This window comes from Ruditapes philippinarum, unplaced genomic scaffold (genome assembly GCF_026571515.1).
Source record: "Ruditapes philippinarum isolate M1 unplaced genomic scaffold, ASM2657151v2 ctg591_1_1_1_1, whole genome shotgun sequence".
Taxonomy (NCBI): Eukaryota; Metazoa; Mollusca; class Bivalvia; order Venerida; family Veneridae; genus Ruditapes; species Ruditapes philippinarum.
Window position 1 is genome coordinate 320006 of NW_026859721.1, and position 23730 is coordinate 343735.

The 23730-nt window shown below is 32.3% G+C and overlaps 1 protein-coding gene across 2 annotated transcripts in view; it reads left to right on the plus strand.

Moving 5' to 3' along the window:
• The window catches only part of LOC132757637 (DENN domain-containing protein 1B-like), a 55335-nt gene that overhangs the window by 15280 nt on the left and 16325 nt on the right, over positions 1-23730 (plus strand). For both annotated transcript variants that reach the window (XM_060748964.1, XM_060748965.1), the window contains exons 11-18: positions 1233-1278; positions 2051-2152; positions 4564-4672; positions 4972-5105; positions 5717-5848; positions 9815-9874; positions 10648-10701; positions 19242-19274. In XM_060748964.1, the coding sequence (XP_060604947.1) occupies positions 1233-1278; positions 2051-2152; positions 4564-4672; positions 4972-5105; positions 5717-5848; positions 9815-9874; positions 10648-10701; positions 19242-19274 (670 nt within the window). The remainder of the gene's footprint in view (positions 1-1232; positions 1279-2050; positions 2153-4563; positions 4673-4971; positions 5106-5716; positions 5849-9814; positions 9875-10647; positions 10702-19241; positions 19275-23730) is intronic.

A 23730-nucleotide genomic window follows, 5' to 3' on the forward strand; every position in this document is an offset into this window, starting at 1 on the left:
TTTGATATTTTAAGATATTATAAACCCATATAATTTAAACATTTTCACAAATTTTCATAGAAAAATATCAACAAACAACAAAAATATGCCATAAACACCATGGCAACTAACTGAATCGCGGCGCACGTTCAACGTCGAAGACGGTGTTAAATCTATATAAGGCGCCTTTCTCAAATACTCTCAATGGCTTTCAATGCAGTAATGGTACCCATAAATCGTCAATTTCTGACTTAAATCATGTGGTTAATAATGTCTGTTGAATCCATGGATGGCATACATTAATTTTTGCTATACGCGAACTTCCGGTCTCGTTACACCTATTTTTAGCCGTAGGAAATAGGCGACGAAGATCGGTCTTCCTATCCGTGTTTTCCTTATTTTCGCTTTTTGTAGCGCAACACTCTGGTTCCGTTCATGCCTTTTGTACACAAGGGCTCGGGATATGTTGCTAAACTGTTCTATTTGGTATATTTGTTGAAAATCGTAACATGTGTCATCTCGAAATAGTCATGAAACCTGAGTGACCTGTTCACTGTGCCGCATATTCTTTGAACGTCACCAACTTTCCTATTTTGTATGAGATATTTTCATTTTTTCGTATCTTTTTTGTTTCTTAAGTTATTTAACTTAAATTGTCAGAGATAATTTAAACATAGCAGCAGAGGATGTCAATGTGACATTGTGCAGACACATTATCAGATATTTGAAATATACGTAATTAATTTCAGCCTATTCATAACAAATTGTAAATTATTTGACTTGCGCCGGCAACTCAAACCCATGTCGATAATACTGAAAATTTCTAAGTAACTAGAGTAAATTTTTTGTAAATGTTTTTTTGTAATGTTGAATAATAGACTTAACGGTTATATGTGTGAATTATTTTCTATTGGCGTTAAAAATGAACCGGCTATAAAATTTGGGATAAGTAATGCACCGTATTACCCTCGTATATTACAAATAGTGCACTGTAAAGAGTTGGTCAATAAAAATGCCTTTGAGAGAATTTCATCTTTGATCATTTCTTCTGATGAACATCACACAACTTATGTTTAATATAATTATCAGTGTCACTTAAACAAATGCATAGCAAAGTCTGTCTTCTCTGTAAAGAAATCTGATATTCAGTAGGTAAAACTTTTTATTGTTTAAAAGACTGGAGTCCTGAGGTAACCTTTTTTTCTCAATTCAGCACAAGCATTTGTATTAAATGGTGTGTTTCTTTTTTCCAGTGCCCCTATGCCATTTGTGATTGGTGTCCATACAACCTTAATGGAGGTATAAAAAATATATTTTATAGTTATTAATAACTTAATACCACGGGTGAAGGTTTTCAGGACTATTTCTGAAGTTCAGGATTTTCAGTGTGCCGAAAGCCTTCTATTTCTTATGTAAAACTATAGAAAATCTGCTAAATTCAGGATTTTTAAAATTTCCAACTTTCACCCATGAATTACGGTTTATATAGAAGTTTTTTTCGGTACTGAACCCTTTCCATTCTAGCTACAATAATGACTTGTACCACTAGTTTGAAACCTGTACATCTGTGTGGTCCGACTGTTCACACTAAAGCTGCAGGAACTCAAAAGTTAGATTAGCCTTTGCCTCTAGTATAAAGCGAGGCCAGTCTGCACTTACATGCAGTTTGATGGGGCTTTATCTTGTTTGTAGCTCAATTTTTTGTGCATTTGATATTGAAATGGACTGATCTTACACTTACAACTCTGAATAATTTATCTATTATCAAAATTAGCTTCTAAATAACGCTACGCTTAAGGATCTGATGATCTGAAAACCATACTGTGCAGACTATGATCAGAGGGTACTGATATGCTGGCTGTTCATGGTCTGTATATGTCGCAATGCTAGAATCAACTGCCGCCAGCAGGCTAAGGGTTAAAGCAGGATCAATTACAGGATAACTAAAAGATATGTTTGGCTTAACATTATCATATTATGATAACATCTTATCATACATATTCTTTCTATGATTAATTTTGTTAGTGTATGTGGTATGAAATAATTGAGGTGTATATATACTTTGTTACAGAAAGTTCAAACTGCAGAACTAGGAGATGCTGTGATAATTGATGCAGATAAAAACACTGTCAGTACAGAGTATGATGATGTACATAATCTGCCCGATGAAATGGTAAATATACATAGAGAGAAATCTTTTATTTACAAACTAACTCCTTAAAAGAGTCATATACTAGTACATGTATAAGCTTTCATGATGTATACAATTACATATATCATAAGTAAACTACTAATTACATAGCAAGATGACGTGACTTTCAAGTTTTGATTTTCTTTAATGATTAATGGTTAGTATTCATTTATAAGTTATTTTAGAGATTTTATATTCAAATATATAATAGTAACAATTACTAATGTACAGTAAATTCTCTCTATTAAGACCACTAACGGGACTGACTCAAAGTGGTCTTAATAGTGAACTGGTCTTAATAGTGAATAAGTCACTTTAACAGCTGACGAAGTCCAACTTAACTTAATGTATACCTTGTATAGTTTTATGCACATGGTAAATGTACTTAATTAAATGAGTTAAAAGAAACACATTTTTTTTAAACAAAAGACATTTTTAATGCATGATAATAATTATGATACAATATTAATATGATGAAAATATTAATTTACGGCTTCCCCTTTAGAAGAAAAATATGAGGTATTGATATAGTTATGACTCTCATTATGATTTATACATTAATTACATATCGAAATAAAGCACACATGAACTGATAATTTGGTGTAATTAGCAATTTTTACCATACTTGCTATAAATTGTGATGCACAACAAACAATTTTAAATGCTATTTACCTGTTGATCACATCCTAATTACGCTGACAAATTAATCGTTTCTCACACCATAGCTGATCAGATTAATTAGCCAGAAGTGGTTTAAACTGATCATGTTGACACTTGAATGCTAAAGATACATCGTAAAGCAAGCGTCTAATCAATCGATATATATCAATGACCTCATTTGACCCGGTGTATTTGTTTACGCCAGAGGGAAGATTACGACAATTAATTGGGGGCAATAAACACAAAGTGATGTCTGGCCATTATGTTGCATGGTCGTAATACAGGTTAATGTTTTGATAAGAAATACACACAAATGTCTGACAGAAGTGGTCGTTATGCCGGATTAGAGACGTGGTCGGTATACTGGTCATTTTTCTCAATGAATAAAGAAGGCAAATATTTTGTACTTTTAAAAAGTGCCCGTAATAGCGGCGTGGTCCTATTTGTGGCGTGGTGGCTAGGTGGCATTTTACTGTATTATTAATTGATATCATCTCGGGAGAGACAGGGTCAGCATCTATTATAGAGTACCCATAAAGTTCAAGATAAATGTATACTAAAGAATATAGTAGATCTTGCATTTGTGATAATTCTCAAGGCTTAAAAATAGGATGGTTGAGGTTTTGAAAAAGTATATCAGTATGGTAAAGGTTTTTTGTAATGATATAGTTGAGGTTTTGATTTTTTAAATAAATGTAGTAAGGTGTTATGATATTAAGCAGGGGAATGAGGGAGCATTCCTGTTTTATTTACACATCTGTAGTTTTTTAGCTCGACTATTCGATAAGAATAAGTAGAGCTATTGTAGTCACCCGAGCGTCGGCGTAACCACTTATGTTAAAGTTTTTGTAATAGTTTAAATATTTTCAAAGTCCATTGACATATGGCTTTGAAACTTTGCACACTTGTTCACCATCATTACCCCAACCTGTAGACAGGAGGAGGTAACTCTATCAAGCATTTTGACAGAATTATGCCCCTTTTTGGACTTAAAATTTACGTTAAAGTTTTTGTAATAGTTCAAATATTTTCAAAGTCCATTGACATATGTCTTTGAAACTTTGCACACTTGTTCACCATCATTACCCCAACCTGTAGACAGGAGGAGGTAACTCTATCAAGCATTTTGACAGAATTATGCCCCTTTTTCGACTTAAAATTTACGTTAAAGTTTTTGTAATAGTTCAAATATTTTCAAAGTAATTGACATATGTCTTTGAAACTTTGCACACTTGTTCACCATCATTACCCCAACCTGTAGACAGGAGGAGGTAACTCTATCAAGCATTTTGACAGAATTATGCCCCTTTTTTGACTTAGAATTTACGTTAAAGTTTTTGTAATAGTTCAAATATTTTCAAAGTCCATTGACATATGTCTTTAAAACTTTGCACACTTGTTCACCATCATTACCCCAACCTGTAAACAGGAGGAGGTAACTGTATCAAGCATTTTGACAGAATTATGCCCCTTTTTTGACTTAGAATTTACGTTAAAGTTTTTGTAATAGTTCAAATATTTTCAAACTCCATTGACCTATGGCTTTTAAACTTTGCACACTTGTTCACCATCATTACCCCAACCTGTAAACAGGAGGAGGTAACTGTATCAAGCATTTTTTTTACTATCAAGCACTAAGAATAGTCGAGCGTTGCTGTCCTACCGACAGCTCTTGTTTCTATTATGCATAGTTAGATAGGTATAATTACTTAAGTTATAATTTTGAATTCTAGAAATCCTACCTCAAACGTCATTTGAAGGGTGATAAAGTGAAAAATTCCATGCAAGGGTCAGGTGATATCATCTCTAAAACTTTCATGATGTCTCTAGTCAAACTTATAGGTAAGTAATCTTATAGTATCTTAAAATGTATATAGATATATCTGATGAAATATTTTATCAAAATTTAAAAAAAAAAAAAAAAACATTAAAAATATGTTGTTTTCATAACATAATGGTTGTTTCTGGAAAGATTTGTTTTATTAAATCAACCGTTTTGTTATCAATTATATTCTTGTGAACTTGTTTAGCTTTTATACTTCTAAAATTATGTTTGACTTGTTTTATGACTTTATTATCTTATGTTAATGATTTACAATATTACAAGCATAATTAATAATGGCTCCTTTTTTCCGTACCAGGTGGTTACAGAGATGCCCTTATGTTTCATGAAGGGGAGGAAATCACATTCAATCCGCAAGCATTTGTGCAGTCTCGGCCAGTCTCTATGCAGCCATTCCTGGAGAACATGCTTCACCTGCAAATCTTCCAACAGGTTTGTTACATACTCCAGAGATTTTTGAATTTCATGGGTCCAATGGATGCAGGCTCTGTAATAAAAGGGGTCCAACGACTGATGTTAAGGGGTCCAACCTCTTATTCAAGTTTTTCAAACACTAATTTAAGCAGTGTATTTCCTTACTATACTGAAATATTTACTGATCATATCTTAAATGTAGCAAACATTTGTACTGCAAGGTTTTATTATGATTTTAAGCATAATCTTATAAACCAGTACTTTATTTTTATGCATTGTATAGGGTAAAGAATAGTGCATCAAAATAGACTTTTTGTGGGTATTTTGATGCAGGATTATGCGTCTGGTGGATCCCAGATACTCCGTAGTATGTACTCAATGAACAGTGTTTTAGGGGCTTTCGTTAATTATCTTCACATTGCAAATCATGGAATAGTTTCACTTAATTAGGTTAAGCTGGCCAGAAAGTGAAAATTTAGGGCTAAGGGCTTTGATATATTATTATACAATCATCCTATGTCTTTTAAGTCAGAATTGGAAGGGTTAGCGGCTTTTTTTTTTAACATTAAGCTATTGAAATATTTCGTTGGTGACTCTCCATACGATTTTTTTTTATCATCATTTTTCAGTTTATAAATGATAGACTGGAGATGTTGAATTGTGGGCGTGGTTTTGCAGATATATTTGAACAAGAGTGCTTGATACATGCTGACAAGTTAAACGCTCAGACTAGATATAATGAATGGCTCGGTAAAATGAAGGTGAGGCTATTTTTATTTCTACTTAACATTTAAAAGGTTAGGAATATGTTGATGGAATTATGTTTGAATCACTAGTCACATCTCTTTGCTGTAGGCTCAAATCCCACTCCAGTATATTGCATTTTATTATATACCTATAAATTTTCTCCCTAGAATACACGCAAATCTTGTAGCGCAGATAGAAATTTTCATATTATGTAAGTGACAAATATGGTACCGTATATGGAAGTGTCAGACTATTTTTGACATTGGTTTCGATCTTAGCTTTGTATGACATTGCATTTGGAAAAATGGGAACCAAAATTATAAAAGGCGTGGCCGGTTTTCCAAGAATTACGTATTCATCCGTCAGTCATGAATTTATTTCTTGACAATTACATTTCTTTTTCTGAATAAAACAAAAAGGTATATAATAAAAGGAAAATTATGTTGTAGTAATTTACTGAGGCTATGTATTTTTCTACTCGCAACATTGGAAAATTGATATCTCGCTCGACCTTCGGTCTCGCGAGATATCGATTTTCCACCGCTGCTCGTAGCAAAATTCAAAGCCTCAGAAAGCTACTACAACATAATATTCTGTATATTTGATGTGACAAAACAGTCTACTAACCTGGTTCAGTTCAGTGACTCCATGATTAGTCAAATGTGGTTAAACACTTTGCTGGTTTGATTGGGCTGTTCTGGGAAGAGAATTCAGTGTAGCAATACCACGTGACTATGACGTCATTTTCGGCATCATTTCCAAGACAAATATTGCTCGATTCGGAAAAGAAAATAGCCGTAAATACTTTATTTCTGTACAAATTTCTAAGGGATATGCACCAGTCTACGGGGAAAAATATAAGCTTTCCACAGAATATTGGATCTTTGTCAGTTTATAAGCCGTTTTATCAAACACTTTGCATAACCTTGGAAGTTGCTTGTATTTGAGCGGGCTTCAGTTGCAAGCTATTTCGTTTTCTGGCATTATTTGGTCTATGACATGATTAAAAAGTCAGGTTTACATCAACCGGGAGTACGGAAGGCAAAACTTTACCTAAATATGTTCATTTTTTTATTATGAATGACATAAATCTTACATTTTTCTTCAATTGTCAATTCTGGCACCAGTTCCAAGTCGAAAAAAAGGACTACAGTTTAAAGCAGATTTTAGAATCCGTTGCAAAAAATGAGAAACAACATGCCTACCGTTCTCTTTCTGCAATTTAGTTTTTCATTGTTGATCTTTCACAGAGAAATTGTGGAAAAACTGATTGTTCCTTAAAGCAATAACACTTATTTCTATCACAATAGTGCACGTGAAATCACGTAGATTTAGTCCTGTCGAAAAATAATATTTTGGTTTCGTTTTGAAGATGTTTAAAGTATTGCTCATCTTATCCTATGTAGTAAAATGTGTTTCATTCAATTTCACACTGGCGAAATTGATAAGAAATATATGTGCTCTCAGTGAAAGAAAGAGTTAAAATTAAAAAAAACAACTTTTGTTTGCTACGGAAAGGGTTTCACTTTAACGCGAGTGTTGTAACACTTAAGGCAATTTGTCAGTGTGACTGACAAACACTGACACTCGTAAACGTGATGAATAGGTTTTTCTGTACTCAAAAGAGATACTTTTAAAAGGTATATATATTTTCTGGAATTGCCGTATTATAAATTTCTATAAAGTTTGATAAACGAAATCACAATTTGAATTACTATTCACATGCATCGGTATTAAAATCATGAATCTAATTGTCACGCGCATTAACATGACGTTAAACATTTTATGCTTATTAAACTATAGAACTTTCATCATCAGTCAGATTTTGTTCTTTGTGTAGAACAATTTTAAATAGCATTTCATGTAACTTGGAACTTTGCTGTGTAAACCTGATAGTATTGTTACTTAGTTGCATTACTTATGATTCTCTATTTATCAAAAAGGCCCAAAATAGCCATGAGTCGCCAATAAAGAACGAGAATGGACGCCACGTGGAGTAAACAAAGTAGAAAATAGTAAACAGATAATTGATTTTACAAACCAACAGCCATCGATTACAGTCAAATTTCTTGAAACAAAACATTGAAAAAGACGGAAATAACAATGATTATTAATAATTATATAAATATTTACATTAACATCTGTAATAGCAACACCGGCAAGATCTATGACTGGGGTCCATAATCATGACACTGATGCGTCCATTGAATAATTGATAGCTAACAGAAGCTAAGTAAAATTACGATTATATTTGAAGAGTATATTCAATTTTTATCCTTCAACTGTCAAAAGACTTACTTCTTTATTTACATATCAGATAATTCACTTATTTGGCATATGCATTATGTTTATCATGTTTTATAGATTTTAATATGTAGTCCTTTTTAAATCTTAAAATGCTACAAAAGTCCTGTTGAGGACATCTGCAGGTCATGCCACGTGCAATAATCCATGCATTTACAGCTAATGACCACATCGATAAGAAATAGTCCCAAATAGCCCTATCGTTTTTATTCAGTTGAAAGAGACATTATTGTTTAAAAATTCTACTCGATTTAAATGTTTTCAAACCATAAGTATTCCGTTCCCTTCCTCTCTTTACACTGTGTATTGGTGAGTTCTCTGATAATGCTGGGTTGACTGATATAATTAACTCAATTTGTCAGATATGCAGTTTATCAACAGAAATAAATGCAATAATAAAATAAATAGTGTTTAGTGTTCTTAAGTGAACGAAGTTATATCCAGTTCACGAAAAACGGTTACCGTAGGTATGAAAACAGGATGTAAAAAATATTTTTTATCAACGATTTCCACTGTGTTAAAAAGCTGAATTTATCATGGTAAAACATTACTACAGGTTATATGGTTATACGTATAAATAACTCTTTACAAAAGAATAACCTTTGACTTTAAAATTGCCGCGTTGAGGCGTGACCCTTTTCACAGCATACAAATGGAAGTGATCCTGGAAATGCACGTTCATTGGACAGGCTAGCTAAGTCAAACCGAGCCTGCAACATTTTCAATTTTGCCGTTTTGGGCTATATTTAGGGTTTGTTTTCTCTCTATTTTGAATATTCCACATTTAGTTTTGCTACATGACACTAATAGATTTTTCATAATCATTACCGTGACAGAACAACGATTAAAGAGCAAATCAATTTCTTTACAAATACAGACAACAATATTACGACTTTTATAATCACTTATAGCGCAGCAAGTAAAAATCATTTAAATATTCATTTGTGTTTATGTAAATCGCATAGTAAATAAAATGTTTTCATGGTTAACATAATTATAGAAAGAGAATGGTAGGCATGTTGCTTTGCATTTGCAACGGATTCTAAAATCTGCTTTAAACTGTAGTCCTTTTTTTCGACTTGGAACTGGTGCCAGAATTGACACTTGAAGAGAAAGGCAAGATTTACGCCATAAATAATAAACATATGAACATAATATGGTAGGATTTTGCTGTCTGTACCCCCGGTTGATGTAAACCTGACCTATTAATCATGGCGTAGACCAAATAACGCCAGAAAACGAAATAGCTTGCAACTGAAGCCCGCTATAATACAAGCAACTTCCAAAGTTATGCAAAGTGTTTGATAAAACGGCTTATAAACTGACGAAGATCCAATATTCTGTGGAAAGCTTATATTTTTCCCCGTAGACTGGTGTATATCCCAAAGAAGTTGGTACATAAATAAAATATTTACGGCTATTTTCTTTTCTGAATCGAGCAACATTTGTCTTGGAAATGATGCCGAAAATGACGTCATTGTCACGTGGTATTGCCACACTGGAATTGGCAAGTCAGATAACCTCTGAAAAGAAGGCCAATCTAATGTTTGGCATTCATTTCAAAATGGCATCAAGTCAGACTATTTCAATGTAAATAATAAATGACTTTTATTTGCTTGATTTGTGATAAATGTTAGTCAAAATTTATGAGAAATAAAGTGAATAATTATTTTCAGAAACAAGGTAAAAAATTACAAAGAGGTGGTAAAGATGTCTGGTCAGACTTTAAAGTTAAGGTAAGAAAATTATGATAATTATTTGCTAGTGTCTAAGAAAGAAAGATGTAACCTTATGTTTAATATTAGTATATTTTATTGTAAAATATCGTTTAAGAGGTTTTACTGCTGAATAGTTGTAATTCACACCAGGAAAGGATTCCATTCCACGTTTGCCATGTGGGTTTTCATTAGACATTGCGATGTGTATAATATTTATGTTCGATATTTGATTGGCATTTTTATAGACCTATAACTTGTGAACCCTTAGAAGGGATCAAGATCACTGAGTGTATAAATAGATTCTTCTATTTTTGTAATATTCACATTTGCATCCACTTGTTGATATATTGATATATTTTTAATCCTGTTAAATATGTGTATCACTTATTCTGTTTTTACACAGTACAATATAACTGATATTGTTTATTAGTGACCAGCTTATATTTGCAATACTGTACTAACTATGCTGTAAAATAATGCCATTTCATGATAATATGTACATTTTGTACATTAAAGTCAGGGAGTGGTGTATTAATGATAATATATGCATACATATATGTAGTAACTATGTTAGATTTTGTATAAAGAAGCAAGTGGAAAGGTACCAGGATACCTCTTATATATTGTTTATTTATTTTAATTATATATATTAAAATATGTCTTACATTCTGTACAAGAAAGTAAAGGAATAGAATGTTGTCTTAAATATGATATGATATATATTTATATATATATAAAATGTATATACAACACATATATAGCTTTTATGGTAAATATTGTTTGTATGGTAGGCGGGGCCAGTTATGAAGGAAGCCAAAGGCATGATGGATATCATGACTCATAGGGTATATTTAATTATCCTTCTTCACTTATTTTCAGTACAACTTTAGTTTTGGACATGTTTTTTTAAAAAAAAATTGCAATGCCCAAAGACAGAAATTGTCTTTGAAAAATTATGCAAACTTCTAAAGTATTACAATCATCAAGTTTGTATCATATTTAGTCTGCTGGTAATCAAAATTATCTAAAAAAAGATACTTGTTTGGCAGATTTTGATTGGTCTGTTACAAAAAATAATGATAGCCAATCAGAAACAATTTTATGTTCATCTGTTTCAAAATGGTTGGCTGTTCTTATTGAGGTATCTAAGGAGTTATTTGATTGGCTAGTTAAAATATTGGTGACATTTGTAACAGCCAATCAGAACAGTTCTTTTCTGTTTTTATGTTAGAAATTTCTGATTGGCTGTAATTTGAATTTTTGTCAACCAATCAGAAATGCTGAAAACTTACTTGATGAAAATTGTAAAAAAAATGTTTTCATTTTTAGCTCACCTGTCACAAAGTGACAGGGTGAGCTTTTGTGATCGCTTTTCGTCCGGCGTCCGTCCGTCCGTCCGTCGTCCGTCCGTCGTCCGTCCGTAAACTTTTGCTTTAAATGACATCTCCTCATAAACCACTGAGCCAATTTCATCCAAACTTCACAGGAATGTTCCTTTGGTGGTCACCTTTAAAAATTGTTCAAAGAATTTAATTCCATGCAGAACTCTGGTTGCCATGGCAACCGAAAGAAAAATCTTTAAATATCTTCTTTTAAACAACCCTAAGAGCTAGAGCTTAGATATTTGGCATGAAACATCTTCTAATGAGTGTCTACCAAGTTTGTTCAAATAAAAGCCCTGGGGTCAAAATTGGCCCCGCCCCGGGGGGTCATTGATTTTCCCTATATACATATAGTAAAAACTTAAAAAATCTTCTTTTAAAGAACTGTAAGAGCTAGAGCTAAGATATTTGGCATGGAACATCTTCTAGTGAGTGTCTACCAAGTTTGTTCAAATAAAAGCCCTGGGGTCAAAATTGGCCCCGCCCCGGGGGGTCATTGATTTTCCCTATATGCATATAGTAAAAACTTAAAAAATCTTCTTTTAAAGAACTGTAAGAGCTAGAGCTTAGATATTTGGCATGAAACATCTTCTAGTGAATGTCTACCAAGTTTGTTCAAATAAAAGCCCTGGGGTCAAAATTGGCCCCGCCCCCAGGGGGTCATTGATTTTCCCTATATGCATATAGTAAAAACTTAAAAAATCTTCTGTTAAAGAACCCAAAGAGCTAGAGCTAAGATATTTGGCATGAAACATCTTCTAGTGAATGTCTACCAAGTTTGTTCAAATCAAAGCCCTGGGGTCAAAATTGGCCCCGCCCTGGGGGGTCATTGATTTTCCCTATATGCATATAGTAAAAACTTAAAAAATCTTCTTTTAAAGAACCGTAAGAGCTAGAGCTTAGATATTTGGCATAAAACATCTTCTAGTGAATGTCTACCAAGTTTGTTCAAATAAAAGCCCTGGGGTCCAAATTGGCCCCGCCCCAGGGGGTCATTGATTTTCCCTATATGCATATAGTAAAAACTTAAAAAATCTTCTTTTAAAGAACCCAAAGAGCTAGAGCTAAGATATTTGGCATGAAACATCTTCTAGTGAATGTCTACCAAGGTAGTTCAAATAAAAGCCCTGGGGTGAAAATTGGCCCGGCCCCAGGGGGGGGGTCATTGATTTTCCCTATATGCATATAGTAAAAACTTAAAAAATCTTCTTTTAAAGAACCGTAAGAGCTAGAGCTTAGATATTTGGCATGAAACATCTTCTAGTGAATGTCTACCAAGTTTGTTCAAATAAAAGCCCTGGGGTCAAAATTGGCCCCGCCCCAGGGGGTCATTGATTTTCCTTATATGCATATAGTAAAAACTTAAAAAATCTTCTTTTAAAGAACCCAAAGAGCTAGAGCTAAGATATTTAGCATGAGACATGTTCTAATGGGTGTCTACCAAGTATGTTCAAATAAAAGCCCTGGGGTCAAAATTGCCCCGCCCCGGGGGGTCATTGATTTTCCCTATATACATATAGTAAAAACTTAAAAAATCTTCTTTTAAAGAACTGTAAGAGCTAGAGCTAAGATATTTGGCTTATTAGCAAAAACTTGAAAATCTTCTTTGAAAAAACCCAAATAACTAGAGTTTAGATATTAAGCATGAAACATCTTTAAGTAAATATCTACAAAGTTTGTTCAAATAAAAGCCCAGGGGTCAAAACTGGCCCTGCCCGAGGGGTGTCATTGTTTTTAACTATATGTGTATAGTAAAAACTTAAAAATCTTCTTTTAAAAAACCCAATGAGCTAGAACTTAGATGTTTTGCATGAAACATCTTCTTATGGGTATCTACCAAGTCTGTTCAAATAAAAGCCCTTGGGTAAAAATTGGGCCGAGGGGGGGGGGCTATATACAGGTGAGCGACCTCAGGGCCATCATGGCCCTCTTGTTTTTTATTGTTTTGAAAAACATTTTTTTTTAATTTGATAAGTATTTAATATCAATGGATTCCCGTGAAATGAAATGAAGCAAGAGTTGTACATTTTGAAAAAAATGAAGAAGGGAACTGTTTGCTTTAAGACTTGCTTATGAAACTGGTGCATATGACAATACTCTGTATTGGTTTTCATCTAGGCTAAATTGAATGATGCATGTTCTTTAAAAATTCTGAAACTTTTCAAACTTTTCAGTGTTGTAACTTAATGGAATAATATTGTTTTGTAAACATTATGAAAGATTTTATATAAATATACATTGTAATTATTGTATGGCAAATTCTGTACTCCTCAGTGTTCTATATGTGCTTGTTTTTGTGAAACTATTTTATGGATTGAACATTTGTTATAAAGGAATGATGCAGGTGTCACATTGAGGTATTCATGATCATAAAACATGATTGTATTATGAACAAATTCTAAACTTTCATTATTTACATATTAAAATGATAAAGGAGCTCCACTGAGGTCAAAAAGCCATAAAACATACAATTTGAAATAGTAAAGGACTTAAATTGGAAATATCTTCAAAATGTAATAAAGAAATATCATTGGTATGAAATGGAAAATTTAAATTTTTATACAATTTTTCGGAATTTAATGGAAAGTTTAATTTTGTGTGTACAATTCTTAGCTTGGTTTGAGTGGAGACTATTTTAATGCTTCTTATTTTTGTGTCCTTTTGCTCAATTAACATACTTTTATTGGAAATACGGGATGAGATAATGGTCTGAAATTTTGCACACAAGATATTTCTCCAGACTTACATTGAATAGTACAGATGTCCCTTTTTGTTAAAAAAAAAAAAACTTCAGTGGAGTCCCTTTAAACTGTAATTAGGGGCTTGCAATACTATGGTAGTTTGCATTTACCTCTGCTGTCCATGAAGAGGCTCAAACCCAAAACTGAGACTGCAGTATTTTTTAAGTTTGTCATGTTGAGGGACCTTTTAGTTTCATCTTTAACATGTTTACATATATTTAATTACTGTCTACTTAACTCTATGATTATAATTTACTCCAGTCTCCATTCATAAAACTTAATCTTGTTATGTTCTAACTTCTAACTTTTCAGTAGGGTATATGATATTTGTGTTTCTCCAGTTTTCCCAGTATTAGTAACAGTTCAATAACATATGAGAAAGTTTGCCAAAGAAAGTTGCATGTTAGTTTTTTGGTCTTATCAATTTTGAATACATTGTATATGTAATTCAGAATAGAAATTTGAAGTTTGTTCAATCATTAGTATAGAGCCAGTGGTCGGACTTCATGGTAGTGCAGGCTGGACTGGTTCTATACTGGTGGCAAAGGCTGATCAATTTTGGTTGAAGCAGGATAAGGGTTAAATCCTAACACTGCTCAATTTATAGAACTGGCTTATCTTTCTTTGTATTTTAATCTTTGTGTTAGGTATTATGATATTTGAGCCACATCATGACAAAACCAACATAATGGGTTTGCGACCAGCATAGATCCAGACCAGCCTGCACATCCGCGCAGTCTGGTCAGGATCCATGCTGTTCGCTTACACACCCTATAACAAGTAGAGAAACTGATAGCGAACAGCATGGATCCTGATCAGACTGCGCGGATGCGCAGAATGGTCTGGATCCATGCTGACCGCAAACCCATTATGTTGGTTTTGTCGTGACGCGGCTCATTTAATAAATGCTTATGGTAGAAATTTTTTTTATCTGGTGATATTGATAAGGTGTGTCGGCTGCTCTACTTTTTTTGACATTTGTACAATAGGTCCCGTTGTGGTAGCAGCTATGGAGTACAGCTTGCTTCAGCTTTTTTTAGCAAATAGTCAATAAAAGTATATATATTGAAGTATGATGAGGTGTTTTCTTCATCAACACAGATGCGTAAGGTTGCCAATCATTGATTAGATGCTTGTACTGTGACTTTAAAACAGCAAACCCTTACGGAATGCACTTATAAGTCACTTATAGGCTATTTTATATGTAGATTATACTTCACTTAGTCAATTCACCTATAAGTCAAGTATATGTATTTTAAATGCAAATTAGATGTAAGTGCAGTATATGTCTGGCATTTTGACATATAAGTGAAGTATAAGTTATATATAAGTCACATATATGTGACATGTAAGTCAAAGATATGCTCAACTTATAAGTAACATATAAGTGACTTATATGTTACATATAAGTGACTTATATGTTACATATTAGTGACTTAATATAAGTCACTTAATAAGTAACATATAAGTCACATGTAAGTCGCATATATGTTGCTTGATGTCAAAAAAGCTTGAAATAAAAATAAAAAGTTTAGTAATTTAATTTCAAAATGTTTATTAATTTATATTCATAGTCATATAAATGAGCAAAATACAAAATTCAACATACATATCCTTCAGTTCAATCATCTTACATTCACTTTAACAAAAACAATATTCATTTGTAACAGCAAGTTTTTTGTTTTTTACTGGTTTTCTTGGAATCAAACACTTTATTTATACAATTATTTTTGCTGGAAGTCTGTCGGTGAGGAACTGTTTTCAAATCATAAATTTGATCAAATGTTTTCTGATTATTCAAACTACTATTTCTTTTATTGATGTCTGTTTCAGTGCTCTTGATTCTGTTTTTTCCTCGGAGAACTTCATGTGGCTGTGTTCACCTTTAAAGATAAAATTCATAATTAATTAAAAAAGATGTGGAAAAAAATTCCGACCATTGTAAATGCAGTTATTATTTCATATTTGTATATCATCAAACTATATTAAAGCTATTTATGCTTATGCATATACAAAATACTAAGTTACACAGTATCTCATTTTTGTGCAGAAGTCAACAGTGTTGTTTAAGAATTGCTAAAAGTCTCTATAAGAATTGATTAACAGCACTATTTGCAACAACATTTATTATGCTCTTTTCTGTAAAAGATTTAGAGCAGTAAGTATAGAGATAAAAAAAAACATACCTTTTTCAGGCTCAAATACTGCATATCATTATTCACCTGGCATCTCAAAGTAAAGAACTGGTCCCCACATAGCCTGCAATGTATGTAAAATGTAATATCAGAAATCTCCATTGAAAACAACAATAAAATGTTAAATGATTATGATGACCTTGTCTTATTCAGCTGCATAAAACTACTGATTGTACTATTAGTTCTAATAATTCAATTAATTTGACTATTAAAAATCTAATTTAAATCAATTACAAGTATTAGTAAATCTAAAATAAAAAACAGGCCTTGATCTTCTCAAGTTACAAATTTTAGTTTGCTGCCATCTTACTTTGATTGTTTAATATATAAACCTGTATCAATTCTGCATAAATGTAACTCAAAGGTATTTACCTGATTTTTGTTGTATATCTTCTTGTCCAAGGTGATTCTTCTTGTCATTCTTATTTTACCATAACTATACTTAAACATCTTAAACAAAACAATATCTCTAAATTTCCTAAAACATCAAGTAGATTCTCTGTGATTTCCACCAGCTTGCTAACCTAAATGTTTCAGACTTACAACTGTGTACCTGGGCAGGTCCAATGTTATGTGCAACAGGGTAAATCCAAAAAAATCAAAGCACTCATCAGTTCTATCTTACAATCATTGAATGTGAAAAAAAATCAAATAACTAATAGATATGATTGTAAAGTTTAAAAATCATTATACATTTTTGAAAAAGAAAATGCAATGTCATTTTTTACAAATTCAGGATAGGAACTGTTATCTTTCCCCAAAATAATCACATGGAACAGTCTGATTTGTAGGAATGACCAGTCAAAAAATTAGTCATGCACATATGGTGGCAAAAGGCAGGTGGCCAGTTTTATCAGACCTCTGATCTATGTGGTGTATCAGTGGATGTAGAAAATATAAGCAATCTTCAGGCATATTGGTTCCTTGATTTTATATAGATTAAAAGGGCAATATAAACTGTTTATTTCAAGCACTTTTTTTTAATGTTTAAATATCTAAAATACACTAGGCCTAAATGTCTTAAAAATAACACTTGTGTATTAAAAAAAAAAAATACACCTCTTTTTTCTTGTTAGAATATCTTACTTCAGCGAAATTAGGTCTGTAAGAAGTACAGTAGGTAAAAACATATAGATTTCAATGTCTGTTTCAAGTTAGAAAAAAAACAAGAGTAGAATTATGCTTGGGTGACTTTTATGTGAAATATTTTTCCTTGTGAAAAGAAATGACATGGGGAATTTCATTTCTGTCCATGGTAGCCTAGAAATCACTGATTGAATGCCATTTCTGTCCAAATTCCGCACAGAATCTGTGCCAAAATTTTTTTACAGGTAATATACTTAATTGATAATCATTTTTTTCTATTATCTTATTTAAAAACCCCCCAGCTGTGTTTAAAAATTAATAAGCAACATTTAAAAAAAAAAACTTAATTGTTTGTGATTAAAGGTCTAAGATTATAGTATTTTAAATTCTGAGTATTTTTGATACCCATTGTGTTAAAGCAAAGAATTACAAATCAACTTCAATAAATTTTACCAATTTTCTCATGTTTTTGTACTTAGTAATTTTTTCAGCTTTGCACAGTAATAAAAAGTCTCGCAAAAGTTCTAAGTTTTCACTTATATCTAACATAGAAACTGGTTACTTCAAACTTCACCAGTATAAGGCACTTATAGGTGACTTGTATGTGACTTATATGTTGGGGAAAAAATGGCCAAAAGTGACTTATATGTAGCATATACCATAACTGACTTAGACAGGTTTTTCGGTGATTTATAAGTGACTTATATGTAACTTATAGTTCTCTTATAGGTCAAGTATAAGTTGCATATAAGAAACATATAAGTCACTTAAAGTCATTTTGGTAAGGGAAATAACATATCAAAAACAAAATATATATATATACTGAAGAAATGAAATAAAAATTCCTTAAATGTTTTGTAATATAGTAACTTAGGGTTATTGTGTTCAAGTTACAATGTTGAGTACCTATTGATTATAGATATTCAATGTAGAGAAGAAAATTGTATATGATAGCATAGACGTTATGATATATACTTTAGCATGAATATTGAATGATTTTAACTTTAACATTACTTTGCAAATATGAATGAGTTTTCAGCCTTTTTTACCATTGCATGATGACCCAATAGAAATATGTTATAGAAATCAACAAAAAGAATTGCTAAGCATTGATGTTGATAATAATAGTGTCTTAAAATTTCAGCAGTTCTACAAATTTAATGGAATAATTTTTTGATATATTTTTTTACATAGTTATACATGTTATAGTGAGCATAGTTTTACTTGATATTGCTTTAGTAGGCCTCTGTGGCTTAAGTTGTTAAGGTGGATGTATTCTTACCACTTGTCCCTCAATGCTGTTTGTTCATTGTTAACTTCATCAACGCTACTGTTACCAAGTTATCCACCTAGAATACAGAAGTTTGGTGGTTTTACTCAGGTGTGTGTGTCTCTCCTGCCTTAAAGAATTTAAAAGGAGGTAATCATCAAAAAATGACCTTTAAATTGTCAGTGTCTCTTTACCAGGAACAGGAATTAATTAGAAAACTGCCCATAATTATATACTTTTAATGCTCTGAAAACTGACATAACTGCAAGGTTTACTTTACAGCTGTTGTTCAGCAATGGCTTGGTGTTGACTGTGTCATATTTATGTTGTAATTGTGATCAATATGTTCATGTATATCTAATTCTTAGTTAACTTTATATGTAAAATGCACTGAATTGCTTTGAAAATGCACTTTCTGGGATTTGCTAAGATGGCATAATATAGCCATTAAGTCTTCAACTAGTGTTGGTGACAATATTTTACATGGCAAACTATAGCTATATTAAGTCCTCCACAGGAGTTAGCAACAGTATTTTACAATAGTATGATGTAAGGTTCTTCATTAAATAAATATTCTGTAATAAACAATATAAGTGTTTTTCCCAAAATATAAGATGTAAGAAAACTGAACAGGCGCATTTTCAAAGTTGTTTCTGTAAATTATATTATAAAGTTTATAGTAACAAATGTCTTATATTACTCACTCACTAGGCGGGCCCAGCTGTGACGAATGCCGTGGAGTCAGTAAGTCACATGTCATGTATTGTCCAGCATGCACTTAATGACCTGTCATGACAATTTTTGTCCCTTGTAAAAGCATTTCCCTTGACCATTGATTTCAGGAAGACTGGTACCCAGTGCAAATTGTAATGTCTTTATCCATGGCACAATTTTACAAAAATTGAAGAACATTACAAAAATTGAAAAAAAACATATAACCAGTCACAAACCATAGCATCTGATTGGTTCGTTTTGAATGCAGATTTAATGCTGACCAATGGCAGGGTCTCATTTCAAGACTGGTTATCATTTTTCATATTGGCATGCAAGTGATTGGTAAGGACACAGTTTGCTCATTGGTGTACCAGTCTTATGTTTATAAATTAAAAATAAACTTTCAATGCATTTGTTAAAAATGAACTTTATTTTGTTGTACTGTTTATGAATTTCCAGAGTGCTCAGATGAAAACTTTTTAAGTTGAGCTGGTCTCGTGCTTTTTTTTTATTTGTAGAAATAAAGATTGATATTTTATAATTCAGTTAACTAGTGGTCATAGTTTTTGCGCATGAATATTTTAATGTCGTACACAAAGAATGTTTCAGGTACTATTGCAAGTGCAACATATTCTAGAATATTAAAAAAATTTGTTATTAGGGAGGGGGAAAAAATCTTTTTGCAGAAACGTAAGGACACTGATTGGCACATGCACAGGACACATCTCATTTTATACCTTAGTTATACTAAAGGGAAATAGAAATATTAATGATATTCTAAGTGTATTTTGTAACCGTACTGTTATTCTGCTATTACTCAATTTCCTTCACAGTTATCTCCCTTTGCAATCAAAAGACTATATTACCTACCACAAATAAAAAGCATCAAATTAATGTTAGTTGATATTAAAACAAATTATGGTCATTAAGTTAAACAAATTTGGAAATAAATATCACTGAAGACAGTAAGTTGAGTTATAAAAATCTGAGAAATCTCATCAGATGTATCTGTAACAAATTATGTCCTTAAGGAATAATCCCTTTTTCCCATGGCACTAAACATAATTCCTGTCATTTTTTACATGTCCAGTTATTATGGATATTATGGTAAATTTTAATGTTACCATAATATACATGATTAGAAGGCATAATTTTATATTTCATCAATCAAGAATTTTAATGGACTAACCAGCTGTTTATTCAATTACATGTAATATGAAATGCTAAATTAATATATTATGATAGAATGTAATGCTATAACAGATGGGTTTGGCAATATTGAATCTGTATTCTAAAATAAATGAATGACAAACTTACTGGGAATGTTAATTGAGAAAGGTAAAGAATGGGTAAATATTGGGGCATTTGTTATTTTAAGGGTGTTGTTTGTTGTTGTATATGATGTAGTGGTGAGGTAATGGAGTTTATCTGTTGTTTATGCCTATTATATAGACTAAAACATTGTTTTATTGTCTGATTAGTCATGTTTCATAAGTATGTACAAAGATTTAATCCAGAAGATACAAGTATTATAGAATATGAGCATCTCTAACAATAATCTGGGTGTTTAAATGTCACCAGGAAATATTACTTGATCATGTTTTTGAAGCTAAAATTATTTTTAAGATGGTTAAACAAATGTGCTTGTGGTTCATCTTGGATGCCTGCTAAATGTGCATGAAAAAATAACACAACAAAATGCAATGCACATAAAGGTGCCCTTATAATGCCCGAGGTGTTTCAAAAAAAGCTTGAAAGTTGCCATAAGACATAAAAAGGGTCAGTGCGACTCAAATACCTAACTAGATAAAAAGAAATATAAGCTTTTAACTGCTGAAATTTGTGCATTGGATTTGCCCTGCTTTGAGTTTGAAACAGTATATATTCAAAGTTTAAGGGATGTCAATATCGAAATACAAAACAAAATACCAGTAGATACTAACAGTTATAATAGAGCAGAGTCAGACTGCAGCCTCCGGGCCTGGCTCTATACTGATGGCAAAGACTGATCATGTTTAAAGGGGCATTTATTAATTTCTTCATTTAATAAACTGAAAATCAAAGTAAATCTGTATAGAATGAATTTTAATAGAAAGAAAAAAATATACATGCATCAAATTAAATGCTAAAAAAAAACGATCTTTGATATATGATATACAATGACATGTTCCTTTAGAGATATGGTCCTGTATATTGTGAAATATATCACAGATTATTTATTTGGAAATAAAATATATATCCTACAAAAACATGTACATTTAGTCTGGAAAATCCACCATATTTCTTAAATATCAATGATTATTATACTCTATACATGACTTATCATTATGTTTCACTGAAATTTATGTTAAAAATTATTATAGAAAAAAAAAAGATGAATTTATGGTAAATCTGTTACAAATACAAAAATTGTTTGTGACTTTGAACCCTTTTTATACAGCTTGCTCTGTAAAAATATTTACCGATAAAGGCAGTAGTTTACATGCCCACCTTAGAATTTTAAATTGCCTGTGGTTGTTTTGTGGGAATAAAGCAGTAAGCAATAAAGTTGTCCAGGGCACTGCCAGGTTTTGTAATTCTGGCATTTATTATGACTATGATTGTTTAGAATTGATTGGTGCATTAAGAATTAACACTGCATGAAGTACTAAATTATGGTTAAGTCCGAGGTTGGGTTTTATAGAGAAAATAGTAAAGTTTAAGTATTGTAATTATGAAGTATTGTATATTCATTATGTCTTTTTTATGAGCATTTGATTTAGATTAGTTAAGCTAGAAATTGTAAAAATGAAATGAGAATTTTTTTTCTACATTGTTAAAAATGTAGTATTTTGTGTTTCTTTATTTTATCAACTGGTTTTAGCTACAACTTATTATACCCCCAAAAACGAAGTTTGGGGGGGTATATAGGAGTCACCCGGTGGTCGGTCGGTTGGTCGGTCGGTCGGTCGGTCGGTCGGTCCAGACGTCCGTTGCATTTTCCTTGTCCGGAGCATAACTTGAAAACTAATGGTTGGAATTCAATATAACTACATACAATGGTCAAGCACATTGAGAGGAAGTGCAGTGCACAAGAACCATAACTCTATCTTGACTAATTACAGAGTTATTGCCCTTTGTTACTTTTCCTTGTCCGGGGCATAACTTGAAAACTACTGGTTGGAATTCAAAACAACTTCATACAATTGTCAAACACAATAAGGGGAAGTGCAGTGCACAAGAACCATAACTCTATCTAAAGTAATTACAGAGTTATTGCCCTTTGTTGCTTTTCCATTGCTTTTTTTTTGTCCGTTGCATTTTCCTTGTCCGGAGCATAACTTGAAGACTAATGGTTGGAATTCAATATAACTACATACAATGGTCAAGCACATTGAGAGGAAGTGCAGTGCGTAAGAAACATAACTCTATCTTGACTAATTACAGTGTAATTGCCCTTTGTTACTTTTCCTTGTCCGTGGCATAACTTGAAAACTACTGGTTGGAATTCAAAACAACTTCATACAATTGTCAAACACAATAAGGGGAAGTGCAGTGCACAAGAACCATAACTCTATCTAAAGTAATTACAGAGTTATTGCCCTTTGTTGCTTTTCAATTGCCTTCTTTTTTTGTCCGGAGCATAACTTGAAGACTAATGGTTGGAATTCAATATAACTACATTCAATGGTCAAGCACATTGAGAGGAAGTGCAGTGCATAAGAATCATAACTCTATCTAAAGTAATTACAGAGTTATTGCCCTTTATTACTTTTCCATTGCTTTCTTTTGTCCGGACCATAACTTGAAGACTAATTGTTGGAATTCATTATAACTTCATACAATGGTCCAGCACATTGAGAGGAAGTGCAGTGCACAAGAAGCATAACTCCATTTTGACTTATTACAGAGTTACTGCCCTTTGTTTCTTTTCCTTATCCAGAGCATGACTTTAAAACTACTGGTTGGAATTCAAAACAACTTCATACAATGATCAAGCACAATAAGGGGAAGTGCAGTGCACAAGAACCATAACTCCATCTTGACTAATTACAGAGTTATTGCCCTTTGTTACTTTTCCATTGCTTTCTTTTGTCCGGACCATAACTTGAAGACTTATTGTTGGAATTCATTATAACTTCATACAATGGTCAAGCACATTGAGAGGAAGTGCAGTGCATAAGAACCATAACTCCATCTTGACTAATTACAGAGTTACTGCCCTTTGTTACTTTTCCTTGTCCAGAGCATGACTTGAAAACTACTGGTTGGAATTCAAAACAACTTCGTACAATGGTCAAGCACAATAAGGGGAAGTGCAGTGCACAAGAACCATAACTCCATCTTGACTAATTACAGAGTTATTACCCTTTGTTACTTTTTCTTGTCCAGAGCATAACTTGAAAACTACTGTTTGGAATTCAGTACAACTTCATACAGTTGTCAAGGACATTCAAAGGAAGTGCAGTGCACAAGATCCATAACTCCATTTTGACAAAATACAGAG